Source organism: Pinus tabuliformis, chromosome 6 (assembly GCF_031772625.1).
Source record: "Pinus tabuliformis cultivar Carrire ecotype Pingquan chromosome 6, CPIR1, whole genome shotgun sequence".
NCBI lineage: Eukaryota > Viridiplantae > Streptophyta > Pinopsida > Pinales > Pinaceae > Pinus > Pinus tabuliformis.
Genome location: NC_142292.1, coordinates 826,675,915 through 826,690,648, shown reverse-complemented (window position 1 = coordinate 826,690,648; position 14,734 = coordinate 826,675,915). Strand labels below are relative to the sequence as shown.

The 14,734-nt window shown below is 36.7% G+C and overlaps 1 protein-coding gene across 4 annotated transcripts in view; it reads left to right on the top strand.

The window, feature by feature from the left end:
• Positions 1–7,426, top strand: part of LOC149261385 (uncharacterized) — a 291,611-nt gene extending 284,185 nt beyond the window's left edge. For all 4 annotated transcript variants that reach the window (XM_089422115.1, XM_089422123.1, XM_089422117.1 and 1 more), the window contains 2 exons: positions 6,473–6,510; positions 6,691–7,426. In XM_089422115.1, coding sequence (XP_089278241.1) covers positions 6,473–6,510; positions 6,691–6,964 — 312 coding nt within the window. In that variant the 3' untranslated portion in view covers positions 6,965–7,426. The remainder of the gene's footprint in view (positions 1–6,472; positions 6,511–6,690) is intronic.
• Positions 7,427–14,734: the final 7,308 nt, after the last annotated feature.

Genomic DNA, 14,734 nt, shown 5'->3' with positions numbered 1-14,734 from the left:
GAAAAAAAGAAAAAACTATTTTTTCAACTCATATTTTCAACTTACCTTCCTATGGGTTTACTCAAATTTCGAGAGGCAACACTCCTTGCATGCAGAACTTTATTCTCCATCCAAGGAGTACCCATGTTGCATACTTTCAATGGACCATGCTACACAAAAAATGAGAAATACATGAAAGAACGTGATTGCAATCACGTTTTTCATGTATTTCTCATTTTTCGTTTAACAGAGTCCATCGAAAGTATGCAACATGGGTACTCCTTTGATGAGGAATTAAATTTTGCATCCGACGAGTACTCCCGCTTGAAATTTGAGTAAAACCTTAGGGAGATAAGTAAAAAATACGAGTTGAAAAAGTAGTTTTATTATTTTTTAATCTTTTTACTTTTTTACTCAAAAAATGGTGAATCATACCTCATGGTTGACATCATCATATTTTGGTTCTTATAAAGTTTATTTTGGTTGTACATTTTTCTTAGGAGGCCTGTTTTAGACCTCAAAATTCCCCTAATAAAACCCATGCTCCAAAAATAACAATAATTAATTTTCTTTCATTTTACAATATACAAGAATCAAAAGTACATTTCATATTTATGAAGACCGAACCTAGTTACATATTTTTCAACTCTCCCTCCTAACTAGGGAGGTATTCATAAATGGTACACGAACATTTTCAATTTGAAGAGATCTCATAAGAAGGGTCAGATTGGTAACCCATCTACTTAGCATCATAACAACCAACATTGTCACTTAGCAAGGTTTTGACTAACAACTCTATCTCTCCGCAAGATCAGAGCATAATGCTGGCGAGACCAATGATTTATAGACACCATCATCATTGTCTCTCAAGGCACATACCCCACTCGGTGTTCACAGATTATGTCCTTCATGGACTATTCTTATCTTGGATACCTAGTCCTCAAAGAATATCAGTCCTCGACTACTCTTATCTTGGATGCCCTACCTCATCCTCAAAGAGTATCGGATGCCAGATGTTTACCTAATCCTCCATTCTACCTTACCAAGTGAAGACAAGAATGATGTGTCTATCTCTCCCTCTCAACTAGGGAGGATATATCAACCAGACCAAGCTTGTCTCTCAAATACACAAGCTTCTTATTAGGAAGATATTTTGTCAATATGTCAGCTACCTGCTCATTGGTGGAGATATATTGTAGCTGCAACACACCATCCCATACTAGTTTTTGAATGTAGTGATACTTGTTGTCTATATGCTTTGTCTTTCCATAAAACACTGGGTCTTCAGACAATCTTATACAACTGGTGTTATCACAATGTATCACTGTTCAAACAAGTGAGATAGCAACTTCCTCAACCAAACAACTTCTTTGCTTACTTCACAGGTTGCAATCTATTCAGCCACAACACTACTCAAAGCAACTGAATCTTGCTTTCTGCTCATCCATGAGACCATGGAGGATCCCAAACTAAAACATCGTCCTATAGTGCTCCTTCCATCCTGCTCACTGCCTCCCCAATCAGAATCTTTATATCCAACTAAGTGGACATCATTCCTCCTTTCATAGTTCAAGTAGTAGTGGATTGTACCTTGTAAATATCTCAGAATGTGCCTGGGTGTTATCCAATGGTCATGCTTCAGCTCAACTTGGAACTGACTGAGAACATTTACTGCAAAAGATATGTTTGTTTGAGTATTCACCAAGTACATAAGTGAGCCAATCAATTGTCTATACTTGGTTTGGACCCACAGGGCTCGATTCAGAACTCCTTAGTCTTCTCAAGATTGTGATCATCGGGGTTGTCATTGGTTTGCAATCCATCATGTCAAACCTATTCAACATCTCGATCAGATACTTCCCTTACCTAGCTAGATCTCATCAAGTCCTTGCCAGACTTCTAGTCCCAAATAGTAGTGCATCAACCCAATATCCTTCATATCAAATTCTGTTGCTAGTTGCTTCTTGCATTCTTGGATTCGACCTTCTACACCTGTCAAGAGAAGATCATCCACATATAGAAGAATGATTATGGGTTCATCCTTCACAACCTTGATGTAGAGATTCAGATCAACAAAACTCTTTTTGAAGCCCAATCTTTGTAGGTATGCATCCATCTTAGCATACCAGCCCTTGTTGCTTGCATAAGGCCATATAATGCCTTCCTCAATTTTTAAACATATGCTTCTCTATCTTTAACTTCAAATCCCAAGGGTTGCTCTATATAGACATATTCGTCAATTGTGCCATTCAAGAATGCAGTCTTGACATCCATTTGATGTATATTCCATCCTATTGATGCTGCCAAAGAAACCAGTGAGCGTATAGTTGCGAACCTTGTTGTTGGAGCAAATGCCTCTTCATAATCAATGCCTTCTTGTTGAGAGAAGCCCCTAGCCACAAATCTTGCCTTATACTTGTCAATACTTCCATCTACCGCATGTTTAATCTTGTAAAACCACTTGGAAGTTACCACAGACTTGTCTTCAGGCCTAGGTACGATCTCCCATACCCCATTCTTCATTATTGATTGGTATTCTTCATTCATAGCATCTTTCCATTCTTGATGATTGACAACTTCCTCAAAAGTGGATGGCTCTACTTCTATTAACTTTGTCATATATGTTACATACCCTGAATATCTTTTGGGCTTCTTGCTTTCTCTAAATGTGCCTTTAGCTGCTCCATGACCCTCTGCATCTAATAGAGTAGATTTCAACCAATTAGGTCTCTTTCTAGTCTCAGGGATTACCACAGGTTGTATAGGTTCACTGGGACCTTCATCTTCATGATTTGATTCTTCTTCCTCCCTAGTAACTTCTTCTTCAAATACTGGAAGTTCTTCATCATCAGAGTCCATAGGGAGATCCTTTGATTTCTTGAATGCAATACTTTCGTCAAATATCACATCTCGATTGACTTCTATTCGGTGTCCTTTTATGTAGATCCTATAGGCCTTAGAAGAATTACTGTAGCCAACAAATGTTCCCTTAATGGTTGATGGATCCAACTTCTTTCTCTTGTCCTTTGATATATGAATATAGACGGGACAACCAAAGATTCAGAGATGATCCATGCTTGGTTTCTTCCCAGTGAATGCTTCTTTAGGAGTTACATTATCTAGTGACCTGTGGGGACTTCAATTTTGTATGTATACAGTTGTCTTCATAGCTTCACCCCACAAAAATTTCGGTAAATCTTGATCCTGTAGAATAGCTTTTACACTTTCTTCAATGCACTGATTCTTTCGTTCTGCAACTCCATTTTGCTTGGGATTATATGGGACTATCATCTCCCTCTTAATCCCAAACTCACAAAAGGCTATAATTTCCTTGGATGTGTCTTCTCCTCCATTACCAGAACTTAATATCTTGATTCTCCTTTCTATAAGGTTCTCTATTTCAGCTTTGAATTCTTGAAATTTGATAAACACTTCATCCTTGGATTTCATTAAGTAAACCCAAGTTTCCTTGAATCGTCATCTATGAATGTGACATAATATAGATGACCTCCAAGTGACTTTGGAGTCATAGGACCACAAACATCAAAATGAATAAGATCCAAGATTTCTTTTGACCTTGAAGCACTGCTTCCAAATGATCTCTTGGTGTTCTTACCCAATGCACATCCCTTGCATACTCCTTCATGATCTTCTTTTAGTTCAGGGATTCCATTCACTATTGAATTTAGGGTTGGTAAGACTTTATAGTGGAGATGACCAAATCTTCTATGCCAAAGTTCACATGAGCTAACTTCAATGCGAACCAAAGCTTGAGCAAGGGGAGTTAACACTTTGTAAAGTCTTCTCTCACGAATTCAATCAGTTTTGCACTTCTATACTTGAGTTTTTACCCCATACTACCACTTTTCCATCAATGAAAACAACTCTATCACCCTTGTCTTCTAGACATGAAATGGAAAGTAAATTCTTGTGCAAACTTGGAACAAATAAGATATTGTTGAGATGAATGTTTCCTCCATTCTCTAGCTCAAGTGAAGTTGATCCAATTCCTCTCATAGGGTAGCTTTTATTGTCACCAAGCTCTACAGAGTAAGAGGACTTTCCTTTTGATAATGTCTTTAATTGCTTGTGTTGACTAGTCATATGTCTTGATGCTCCACTGTCAATCACCCAAATATTTTCATCTTGAAATGTGCTAGTGAGTGCTGAGAATAGTCCTTCATCCTTTGTAGATGTCTTGGTCACTTCCTTCTTAGAAGAAAATAGGAGATCCCATACTTCTTTGATGCCCTTCTTGAGTTGACTTGCCACCTTCAACACTTCTTTATGAACTTCTTTTATTGTAGTAGAGATCTTCATTATGCCCTTAGCCAACCTTAGCTCTGATATCATGTTGAGAATCTATAAGGTAGTATATAGGATGATTTCTCTTTCTATGATAACTGTTTGTGATGTCTTTTTACCTTTTCTTACTTATTAGCTTCTTCTATTACTATTATGTTTGTTCTTATCATCAAACAACTACCAAACCAAGAAGAACAATAGTACACAAGGACACAAGATATACGCTGCAAACCAGGGCCAAAACCTCTCCACTTGAGAGGAAAGCCCGCAAATCTCTTCTCTTCTTATAGATTCTTCAATTGATGAATTCCAAGACCTCTAGACCAAGACTAACACCCTTCCAAGACCAAGTCCAACCTTCTTGATGATATGCTTTCCTCATCCAAGTCAAACCCAATGAAATCTCTTCCAGCAACACAACTTCAACCCCCAACAACAGATTATTGGCCTCTACTGCAGGTCTGAAATTTTCGGCCCTCCCAGCAATAGTTGCTTCCACAAGTGTAAGCTTATTTCGGTCTTCCAAGACTTCTTCAGATTTTCACTTGACTTTCTTTCTCTTCTTGGGCTTGAGGATGACCTAATGAGCCCTCCTTTGATCGTCTTTTTGCACTTCTTCCAAGTTTGATTCTGCAGCAGCAAAACCCTAACCCAGCAGCAAAAGCCCTAGCTTCCTTCCTTCGCACGTGTGAGGAGAGAGAGAAAATATCCCAAACACTTGATCTTCATCCTCCTTCCTTCCCTTGCCTCTTTCTTCTTCTTCTTTGCTCACTTAATGAGAGAATGAATTGTGTCTCTAGGAGTTCGAATTCCCTCTATATATAGGCTTCCAAGGTGGATGAAGTTCCTCAAATTAGGCCGACTTCTTTGTTGGCAGGCCGACTTGGTCTTGGAGGGTTTCTTGATACATGAAAATACAAAATTAATTTTGTTTACAGGGTACAATGTGCCTGAAGAGGTCTTCAACCTATGACAATGACTCTTATGATTTCTTGACCCAGGACAAACCCTAGAAGCACTAAATGGGTGTTTGACCTTTAAAATAAAAGACCTTGAGCATGAAACCCATGCTCCAAAATAACAATAATAATTTTTCTTTCATTTTACAATGTGCAAGAATTAAAAGCACATTTCATATATATGAAGACAAACCTAGTTACACATTTTTCAAAAGGTATCAACAGTAATTGTGTGCAACTGATGTGAAATTAACCTTCGGATGCACAGCGCTTATGTAGAAAGCAGGTTTGGGTGGTTAACTAATTATGGGGCATCTAGAAAATTGGGATTGCATGTAAATCAAATAACAGATATTGACAAACATTTTAGGGTATTTTCTAGTCTATTTGTGGAATGAAACAAGTGGTAAGATGTATTATTCAACAACTAAATGGTTATACAGAGTCTCTGTGCTCTCAGAAAGAGGCTTCTGCAGTAGCATAATACTCTAAATATGAGTATTATTGTCTGGAGGTTTTACAAGTAATACCTGAAATGTAGAGGGAGGTTAATCAAATATAACGTATGTTTTAAGATGGGTTTGTTGGTAATAATTCCAAGAGTGTTGGAGAAGTCTGGTACATATGCCATGACACACGATCAACATTAATTCTGCATGTCTGATGTGAAACTAGACCTTCAGTTGCAAATGACGTATGCAGAAAGCAAGTTCAGCTGGGTAACCAATATATGGAGCATCCAAAAAATTAGGATCGCATGTATATCAACAAACAGACATCGACAAATATTTTTGGGTAATTTCTGCTCTTTTGTGGAACAAAACAAGAAGTGTTAAAACTATCTAAATCTAGAGTCACCAAATTTTTATATTGTTTTCGTCTTTTCTTCTGTGCAATTTATCTATGATATTAATACCCTATCTTCTTAACCTTTTTGCAATTGAATTTCAAGCTAAATTTCGAAACATTCAATTCCAAAACTGCATCTTAAAAGTTTTCTACAACCTTCCCCTTGACTCTTACCCATTTACCATATTGTTGCAGATGTTCTGTTTTGCTATGTGCGTTAGCATAAGTTGGAACCTTTGTCATTTAATTCTGTAGTATCAGTGCAGATTATTGTTTGCTTATTATCGCACTTGAGGACACTTTTGTCTCGAGGTGAAAACTTAATATGATGGATATCTGTGACATGATAGAGCTGATGTTCTTATTATCTGGAAATGCAGTTACATGCAACGGTGATGAATACCAGTCATAGAAAAATGTAAGATTGTCTAGCTTTTGTCAGCTCTTGAGTATGTTCTACCTTCAAGAAACGCTGATCTTTAAGTTTATGTCTGTATTTGAAGATTCATTATTATATATTCGTGGCATCTGTGAGGCCTTTCTACAAGCGATTTACTTTCATTTTGTTCCTCTTACGTAACAACGGAAACATTTTCAGGAAAAAGTTCCAAAGAAACAAGAGGAATGTTCCCTTTGATGCTCGGCCCATATTAGAGCGTTATGGTCACAAAGATTGGGGTGAATATGTGATTTCTGAAGCTCATTTGTCTCAGAGATTTTCGTACGATGAAAATGGGTACTATCAGTGCTGTGCATCCATTCCATTTCCAGAAATTGGTAGGGAATCTACTGTGGAAACTACTGTGCAGGAGACAACTGAGGCAGCCATAATTGCTGAGGTGACCTCTGAGGAAACTGCTGCTGCGGAGTGAGGAGGCCATGATTGCTAAGGTGACCTCTGAGGAAGCTGCTGCTGAGGAAACAGCTGTGGAAGTCTCTGGGGAAATGGCACAGGACTATTGAGCATTCTGCTCTTCATTGAAGGAAAAAATGAAGTATATTATGTTTACTATCTGAGAAATTACCCAGACAAAAGTGAGTTGGTCCCTTTCTTGAACCTTCTAGTAGACATTTTTTACTAGTTTTGTCTATTTAGGGGGCCTTCTGAAGCCAGGGTCAATATTGCCGAGTGACACCTTCAAGCAGATAGTTCTGCATCCTAAAAGCTTTAGTCATATTTAGACTCGCTAGGGTCTAGGATTAAATATAACAACTTTTCTTTATTTATTATTGGCAGTGGCCGCCTTTTCATTGGGGTCCTGGTATGCACAAGATTTTTTCTTTTTCCCATAAATAAAATAATTGCATGAGGATCCCTGTTGTGAGTTTTTCTAGTTTGGCCTACATGTGGTTTCTGTTTCTACTGTGACATAATAGAAATTGACTGGGCAGGGAGATCTTTGAACTTTTTAGCGTATTCCTTCGAGCCGCCATAAAGTGAAGCAGGTGGATTATTTTGCTAATGAGGGAATCTTGTAGAGGACGGGGCAACTCTATGGAAGTAGTTATTTCTTCTCTTTGTTCTTGGTGGGAGAAATTTGGAAAAACTCCCTCGCATTAACATGGTATACTATATAGTGCACTATCAAACGCAAGAATCCTTTTTTCTAAGCTGTCATGTCCAAGGGGCGTGTATGCTATCAATATAGTGCAAGAGTCTTTTCAGCTAAGTTGACGTACACTACGGGATATATGATAGTTATATATCGTTGGATGAACAGCATATGCACTTCGAACTGTCTATATATATATCGTATATCCACAGTGTTGTACACTGCTGTGTGCTAACTCGAATTGCTATACAATATGGAAAATAAAAAGTTCAAAAAAACATTATATATATATATATATATATATATATATATCAAATTAATGAGTAGGAAATTATTCTAACACATTTTGACAGATCAGGATCAGTGAGATTTACCATTCCTGATGAATTTGACCCAGTTTGATCAAATACCCAGAGAAAGGGCACACCGATTAAATTACTCTGCCTATTACTTGATATTGCATTCTACCAAATCCCACACGGCAATGTCCCAAGGGTCTCAATGCAGAAATGAGGTGCCTTTCATACTCATCTTGGAAAGACTGCTTTCAGGTTATGGGAGTTTGAACACGGTGCCCAAACCTGAAGAATATTTGTTTTTTGGGTTGGGAAATCAAGGACTGATAGAGTTTCGGGAGATGTCAGAACAAAAATACATAAATTCTCCCACATTCAACTTCCCCAAAATACAATTGCCCAGGCTTCCCAAGGTACAAGTGAGCCAACAGAGTTAGAATATTAGGCTGAAGAGCCATAAATTTAAGAGGAATTGTCCATAGAGTTGAAGAAATTTTACATTACCCCACACCGCCCTCACCAGAAATGCATGAATCAAAACTTGGAAATGGAGGAGAAATAGAAGATGAAACTGAATTTGCATTATTTGGAGTTCGTCAGTTTACTATCCTTCCTAAATAAGAGTGATTCAAATTATGTTGAAAATGAAATCAAGATAGCAACATGTGAAATAGCATAAAAGATAGTGCAAAGAGCATGGTGTTATAATGAAACTCAAACTGTATTTATAAATTAAATAGTGAAAACATTCCAATATGTAAAGCAATACAAGCTAAATTAAATAGTGAAAACATTTCAATATGTAAAACAATACAAACTGGTTGGAATGACATTTGTTTATTTTAAAAAAGAAAAAGAAATGTGTAAGTGATGCTGATTACACCTAGAGGCACTTTATAGCTTAGTATATGGGAAATGTAATGGTTGTAAAGGAGTGTAAACATTTAAATTTTGGTTCAACATGGGAGAGATGTTGTAGTGTATATAAAATTAAAGATCAAATAATAATAATAATGATGTTGTCAAATCAATTAAAAAATAATAAAAAGTAAAAAGTAATAATTCCTTTGACCATATATATATTAAAGTAATGACTCATATTCATAATTTCATATATATATATATATATATATAATTAAAAATAAGAATATTTATATACATAGAAATGTGAAATGTATATAAACATAGATAATATTATTAAGAACTTACATAGATCCATCTTAACTTTTGATCTCCCAAGTGTTGAGAGGAATCAAATATCTTGATGTACAAACCTTTCCTCAAGTTTTGCACTCAAACTTTCTTATAGTTGTTAGCACACTTCTATCCTTTATAACATATTTCTGCCTCATATTCTTTGGTAAGTCATATCAACTTTCCAAATATCAATTTTGTTCTCATGCTCTTCCAAGCCATCACTAATGTTGTCCACACAATCCATGTGTTCCTTGATCAAATCAAACAGTTTTAGGCAGATCAAAATCATCCAACAAATTATCTCAACTACTACCTTTCCAGCCTTTGCACATACTTTTACAATATGTCTTTGTAGGGAGCCAAAACATATCCCGAGCAAAAACATCATTAGAGTTTCCAAATCAAATGTCAAATTTTGTTGCTTGCTCCCTCTGAGGTCAACATTCCTTTGCATGTTCTTTCTTCATGTTGCAACATAGTTCTACTTGTTCTTCAACTTACAATCTATTAGCATCATTATTGTCGATTTTAAAGTGTTCCTAGAAAGAACAAATCAACTATCAGAACTTTTCAAATTCTTAAGGACATTTCCCTAGACCAATCATCTTCTCCTCAATTAATATCATTTCCATCAATATCTTTATACCTCCCTCTATCCATTTGAGGTAAATGAACTTCTTTCCATCTAATTGTCTTCTTTAATGCATACATCAAACTATTCCTTCTTTCACAATCTTCATGCTATGCCACATTCTTTCAAGTATTTCATTTGCTAGATAGAACTTGCCTTCTTTAATGCATACATCAAACTATTCCTTCTTTCACAATCTTCATGCCATGCCACATCCTTTCAAATATTTCATTTGCTAGTCAAGCTTTAGATAGAACTTGCCTTGACCTGCAACCTTTATTAGAAGACCATGAAAAGATAAAAAGGACAAGGCGCAAAGATAATAAACAAGGATATATAGACTACTTATCTTTTGAGAATTATTAGCTCCCTCTTAATCTTGGACATGTTCACCAACCTTGTTCGCACATTAAACATCAAGGATTAGATCTATTTTTTTAACAGTGGACAAGATTAGATAAGGTTTTTCTCTCCTAGGGCTCTTTTCTATCCAAACTATGCTAGGGTTCACATATCGTAAAAGCCAAAAGTCTTAAACACCTCACAAATTTCAAGTTCTACAAACTTAGATTCTTAAGGTGTTGATGTGTTAGAAATTGTAATTAGGCTACAAGCATGTAAAATGATCAATTGCAAAACCCTAGTGACTTTATTTTATTTCTTGAACTCAAGACCTAGCCTAAATATGTAATGAAAATACTTGGAGTGCTACAATATCAACAATATCTTATATATGACTTTCTCTAATCTATATCTATGCATACCCTTTCACTACCTTTGAAATGACCGTCACCATTATCTAGTGAATTTGATACAAATTGTGAAATGCACATAGAATTTATACACAACTCTATAACCTTACCTTTTTCTTTGCAAGTATCTGGTTCTTTGACTTGTCTTAAACTGTCAAGAGTCAACTTTCTTCAACAAAGGTGCCTCAACTTCTTCAACCACAAAAAGTTCACTGAGCTACTTGCTTTGTCTTGATTCTTTTCAAAAGTTCGACTTTACTGATGTGATTAGTCCTTCTTTTATATATACAACTACTTCATATATTTGTGCTTCATAGATGTGCTTTAAAGACTTCACGGTCCTTGATGTTTCATGTACTGATGTTATAGGAATAAGCTTCAAATGTATAGAGCTCCCAATGTTTTGATCTTCAAATTAGGAAATTTCTTGGAGCTACCTAAACGGATTTAGACTTCTGAATTCTTCAAGTACTATTTTCGGCAGAGATGTAGAATTCATATTTCAACAAAATTCTAGTTTTAATGCTTCAAATCGTTCAATTCTTCCTTTGAGAATGAATTGTTTCTTTGTAATGTTTATTGACTTTGCAGATTCGGTCATTAATGTGTAGAGAGCTTCAGATGTCAGTTGATGTTTTACCACTGGAATTTGGCCTCTTCGCATTTGGGGAATAGTTTGCATCACTGAGATTTGTAGTAGCACAATGACTCATGCCACAAGGACTCGGATGCCACATAGTTCAGAACTTGTATGTCATTGTGTTAAAAGGACTCAGATGCCACCATAGGATACCTCTTTCAGAGATATATTTCTTCACATGGGAAGCCTCTAATATTTAGAATTCAGATGTCATAATAAACCACAGAGAGAAGATAGATAAGTCTTTAATTTGGATGCTAAGCCTCATAGAGAACTAGGGCCAAACTCCATGTGGGTCATCTTATTTATGGCAGCTGATATTTTTCTTGGATCCCTCTCATCGAGAGGGGTAGGATTGATCTAAAGATCATCCGATTCCGATAAGTATTCATGGAGTTATGAATTTATTTGTGTTATAAGACAATTCGTCAAGGTCAGCCAACAACCAAATAAACCCCACATGTGCTCAACGTTTTAGTATAAATAGAGGTGGCCTTCAAGTCATTTCAATACACTTGGGATCTCTTCCTCTCTCTACTTGTCTTTGGGTTTTAGTAGGAGGAGAGATCCTAAGGAATAATGTTGCCCTGATCTAGAGGGTACAAAGCCGGAACTGCTGGAAAAGCTGGAACTATCGGCACTGCTAGAAAAGCCGGTTGGATCCCTCTCATCGAGGGGTGTAGGATTGATCTAAAGATTATCCGATTCCGATAAATATTCATGGAGTTATGAATTTATTTGTGTTATAAGACAATTCGTCAAGGTCGACCAGCAACCAAATAAACCCCACATGTGCTCAATGTTTTAATATAAATAGAGGTAGCCTTCAAGTCATTTCAACACACTTGGGATCTCTTCCTCTCTCTACTTGTCTTTGGGTTTTAGTAGGAGGAGAGATCCTAAGGAATAACGTTGCCCTGATCTGGAGGGAAGAAAGCCGGAACTACCGGAAAAGCCGGAACTCTCAGAACCGCCAGAAAAGCCAGAACTGCTAGAAAAGCCGAAAAAGTCGGAACTGTTAAGAACAGTCGGCACTACTGAAACTACTAGGAACAACCAGAATTGCTAGAACTGCCGGAATAGCTGGAGCATCTGTCTTCGAAAGAGAGCAACATGCAAGGGACAAGTAACTAACATTGGGACAGTTGTATGGTACTTAGCAGCAAATACACCAAGCATGCATTGTTACAGCTAGCATGCAAGGGACAACTAGCATGCAATAGCAAGCATGCTAAGGACAACAAGCAAGCAAGGGACAACAAGCAAGCAAGGTACAACCAACACATAGGTCAGGATGGCAACATGGTGCAGTAATGGCACATAATGCAGTACAATGATGGGTATAGTCATGATTAATGAAGCGTGATGAGATGTAGCATAGTGATGATGGGTGCAACATGGTGCAGTGCGGTGAGGTGCAACATGATGACGAAATGCAGCTCAACGATAGGTGAAGGAGTCACCTTGGAGAATCAGTTGAAGCAACATGTCTTCAACTGATCTCATGTATCATCTTCTTAGAGATGATCTATGCTCTTATCTAGATAAGTCAAAGTGTTGACTTCTGTTGTAAACATGCTCTCTCTCTCTCTCTCTCTCTCTCTCTCTCTGAACTATTGAAGAACATATAAGAAGAATTGATCAAGGGTTTCCCCACATTGGGGTTTTTCCCTGGCTAGCGCCACATCTTGTGTCCTCTTGTCTTGTCTTGTCTTTAGCGATTTATGTTTATGTTCTATCTGCAGCTTACTTTAACGCTGATGTGATTGCTAATCTGGAAAAGACATGGAGCTAACTGTGAAGATTGAAATAAACTGCTCTAAGCATAGAACATACCTAAAATTAACATATTTGCTATGTCACAAGGTCTTGGTTTTACAGAGAAGCATGGTCTAACATTTCTAGAATATATTATCTTCGAATTCCACATTAGATATAACAATTGAGATCTATAGTACCTTTAGATTCCATAGAATATATGTTGTTGTAGGAGATCAGATGTCTTTTGTTACTGGTTCAGATCTTTCCTTGAGCTTGAACTCCAAAGTGATGATAGAAAAATACAAGCTTTGATCCTTGCTATAGAGATGTCCTCAAGGTTGCTAATGTAGATGAGCAAGACTGTTAAGTGAATGAGAATAAGAGCCTTCAATGATGTCTTTGAGAGAGAGAGAGAGATGATTCCTTTTGGAGAGATGTTTGTTGTAATATTGTCTACAAATAATCCAACTGGCAATGATCTTCAAATTGTCTTTTCTTCAACCTTACCTCTGATACCATGTTGAGAAACCAAGATGTAGGCATAGTAGGGTTGATTTCTCTTTCATGATAATTACTTGTGTGTGTTTGTTGGCTTTTTATTATTATGTTATGTTCTTCTTCATCAAGCAATTACCAAAATGTACATGAAGATCACAAAGAAACAAAAGAACAATTGATGTAGGCTCTCCAAGCGAGGGCCAAAACCCTATAAGGGGAAAAAACTAGGAAATTCATCTTCTTATAGAATCAAATCAAAGTGAGATATCCAAGACCTAAGACCAAGACCAAAACCTCCACAAATGCCCCAAGTCATCCCTCCTTCAATCCTTCTTCTTGTTGGTTAAAGTAAAAAACTCAATGTTGGTCAAACATCTGAATTCTAGCCAATCCCTGAAATATCAGCCTCCCTGAAATATTGACCCTGTAATTTTGGGCCTGTAATACCATAGAAGTTGCCTTAGAAACTTGCATGTGTGGACATAAGACTAGGGCAAAAAAAAACTTTCTTTCTCCTTTGACTTTGCTAAAATTCTCCTTCTTCTGCACATAAATCAAAGTGGATGATGGATGATCAAATGAGGTCGAAGTCTCTTGTATATATAGTTGTCCAGATGGCTAAATGGGTGCCTCTTTTAGGCCGACATGTCTTGGAGGGCTGACTTGGTCTTGTGGGGACAATTTGACTCTTTTGACTCAATTTAAAAAAAAAAAAAAAAAAAAAAAAAAAAAAAAAAAAAAAAAACCTTTCTTTTTCTTACAAGGAGTCCAAATGGACTTTAAGTCAATCTCATTTTCTTCTTGACTCAAATGACCCTAAGATCATGAAGAACATGCTTTGACTAGGAAATAATAATCAAAATAATAATTTCTTTTTTTCTTCTTTTTTGCTTTTCATGAAATACATAATGATACAAGTACAATGATAATTATGAAGACGGAACCTAGTTACATTTTTGAACATTTTCAACCACAACCTTGATGGTATAAGGTTCATATCAGAGTGATTTGAACTTCCTATGAGGACCTTACCTTACGAGTAGCCTAAAAATTGTGTGGAATGTGATGTTGATTATGTCACTAGTTGTACTTGGCATCAGATTTTGATCAAATACCATGAACTTCTTGTCAGATGTGTTGCATCCATTTAACAAATTTCACAACTTTTCTAGTTGTGGTTTAAGCATGGAAGCACTCTTTCTGTGTAGATGCAACAAGTAGAACTATGTCAATTGGAGTCGATGGTTGGAACCCTAGGCACACCTAAAAGGGATTGTTGTTAATAAAACCATGAAAAGCTCTGTTGTAGCTATG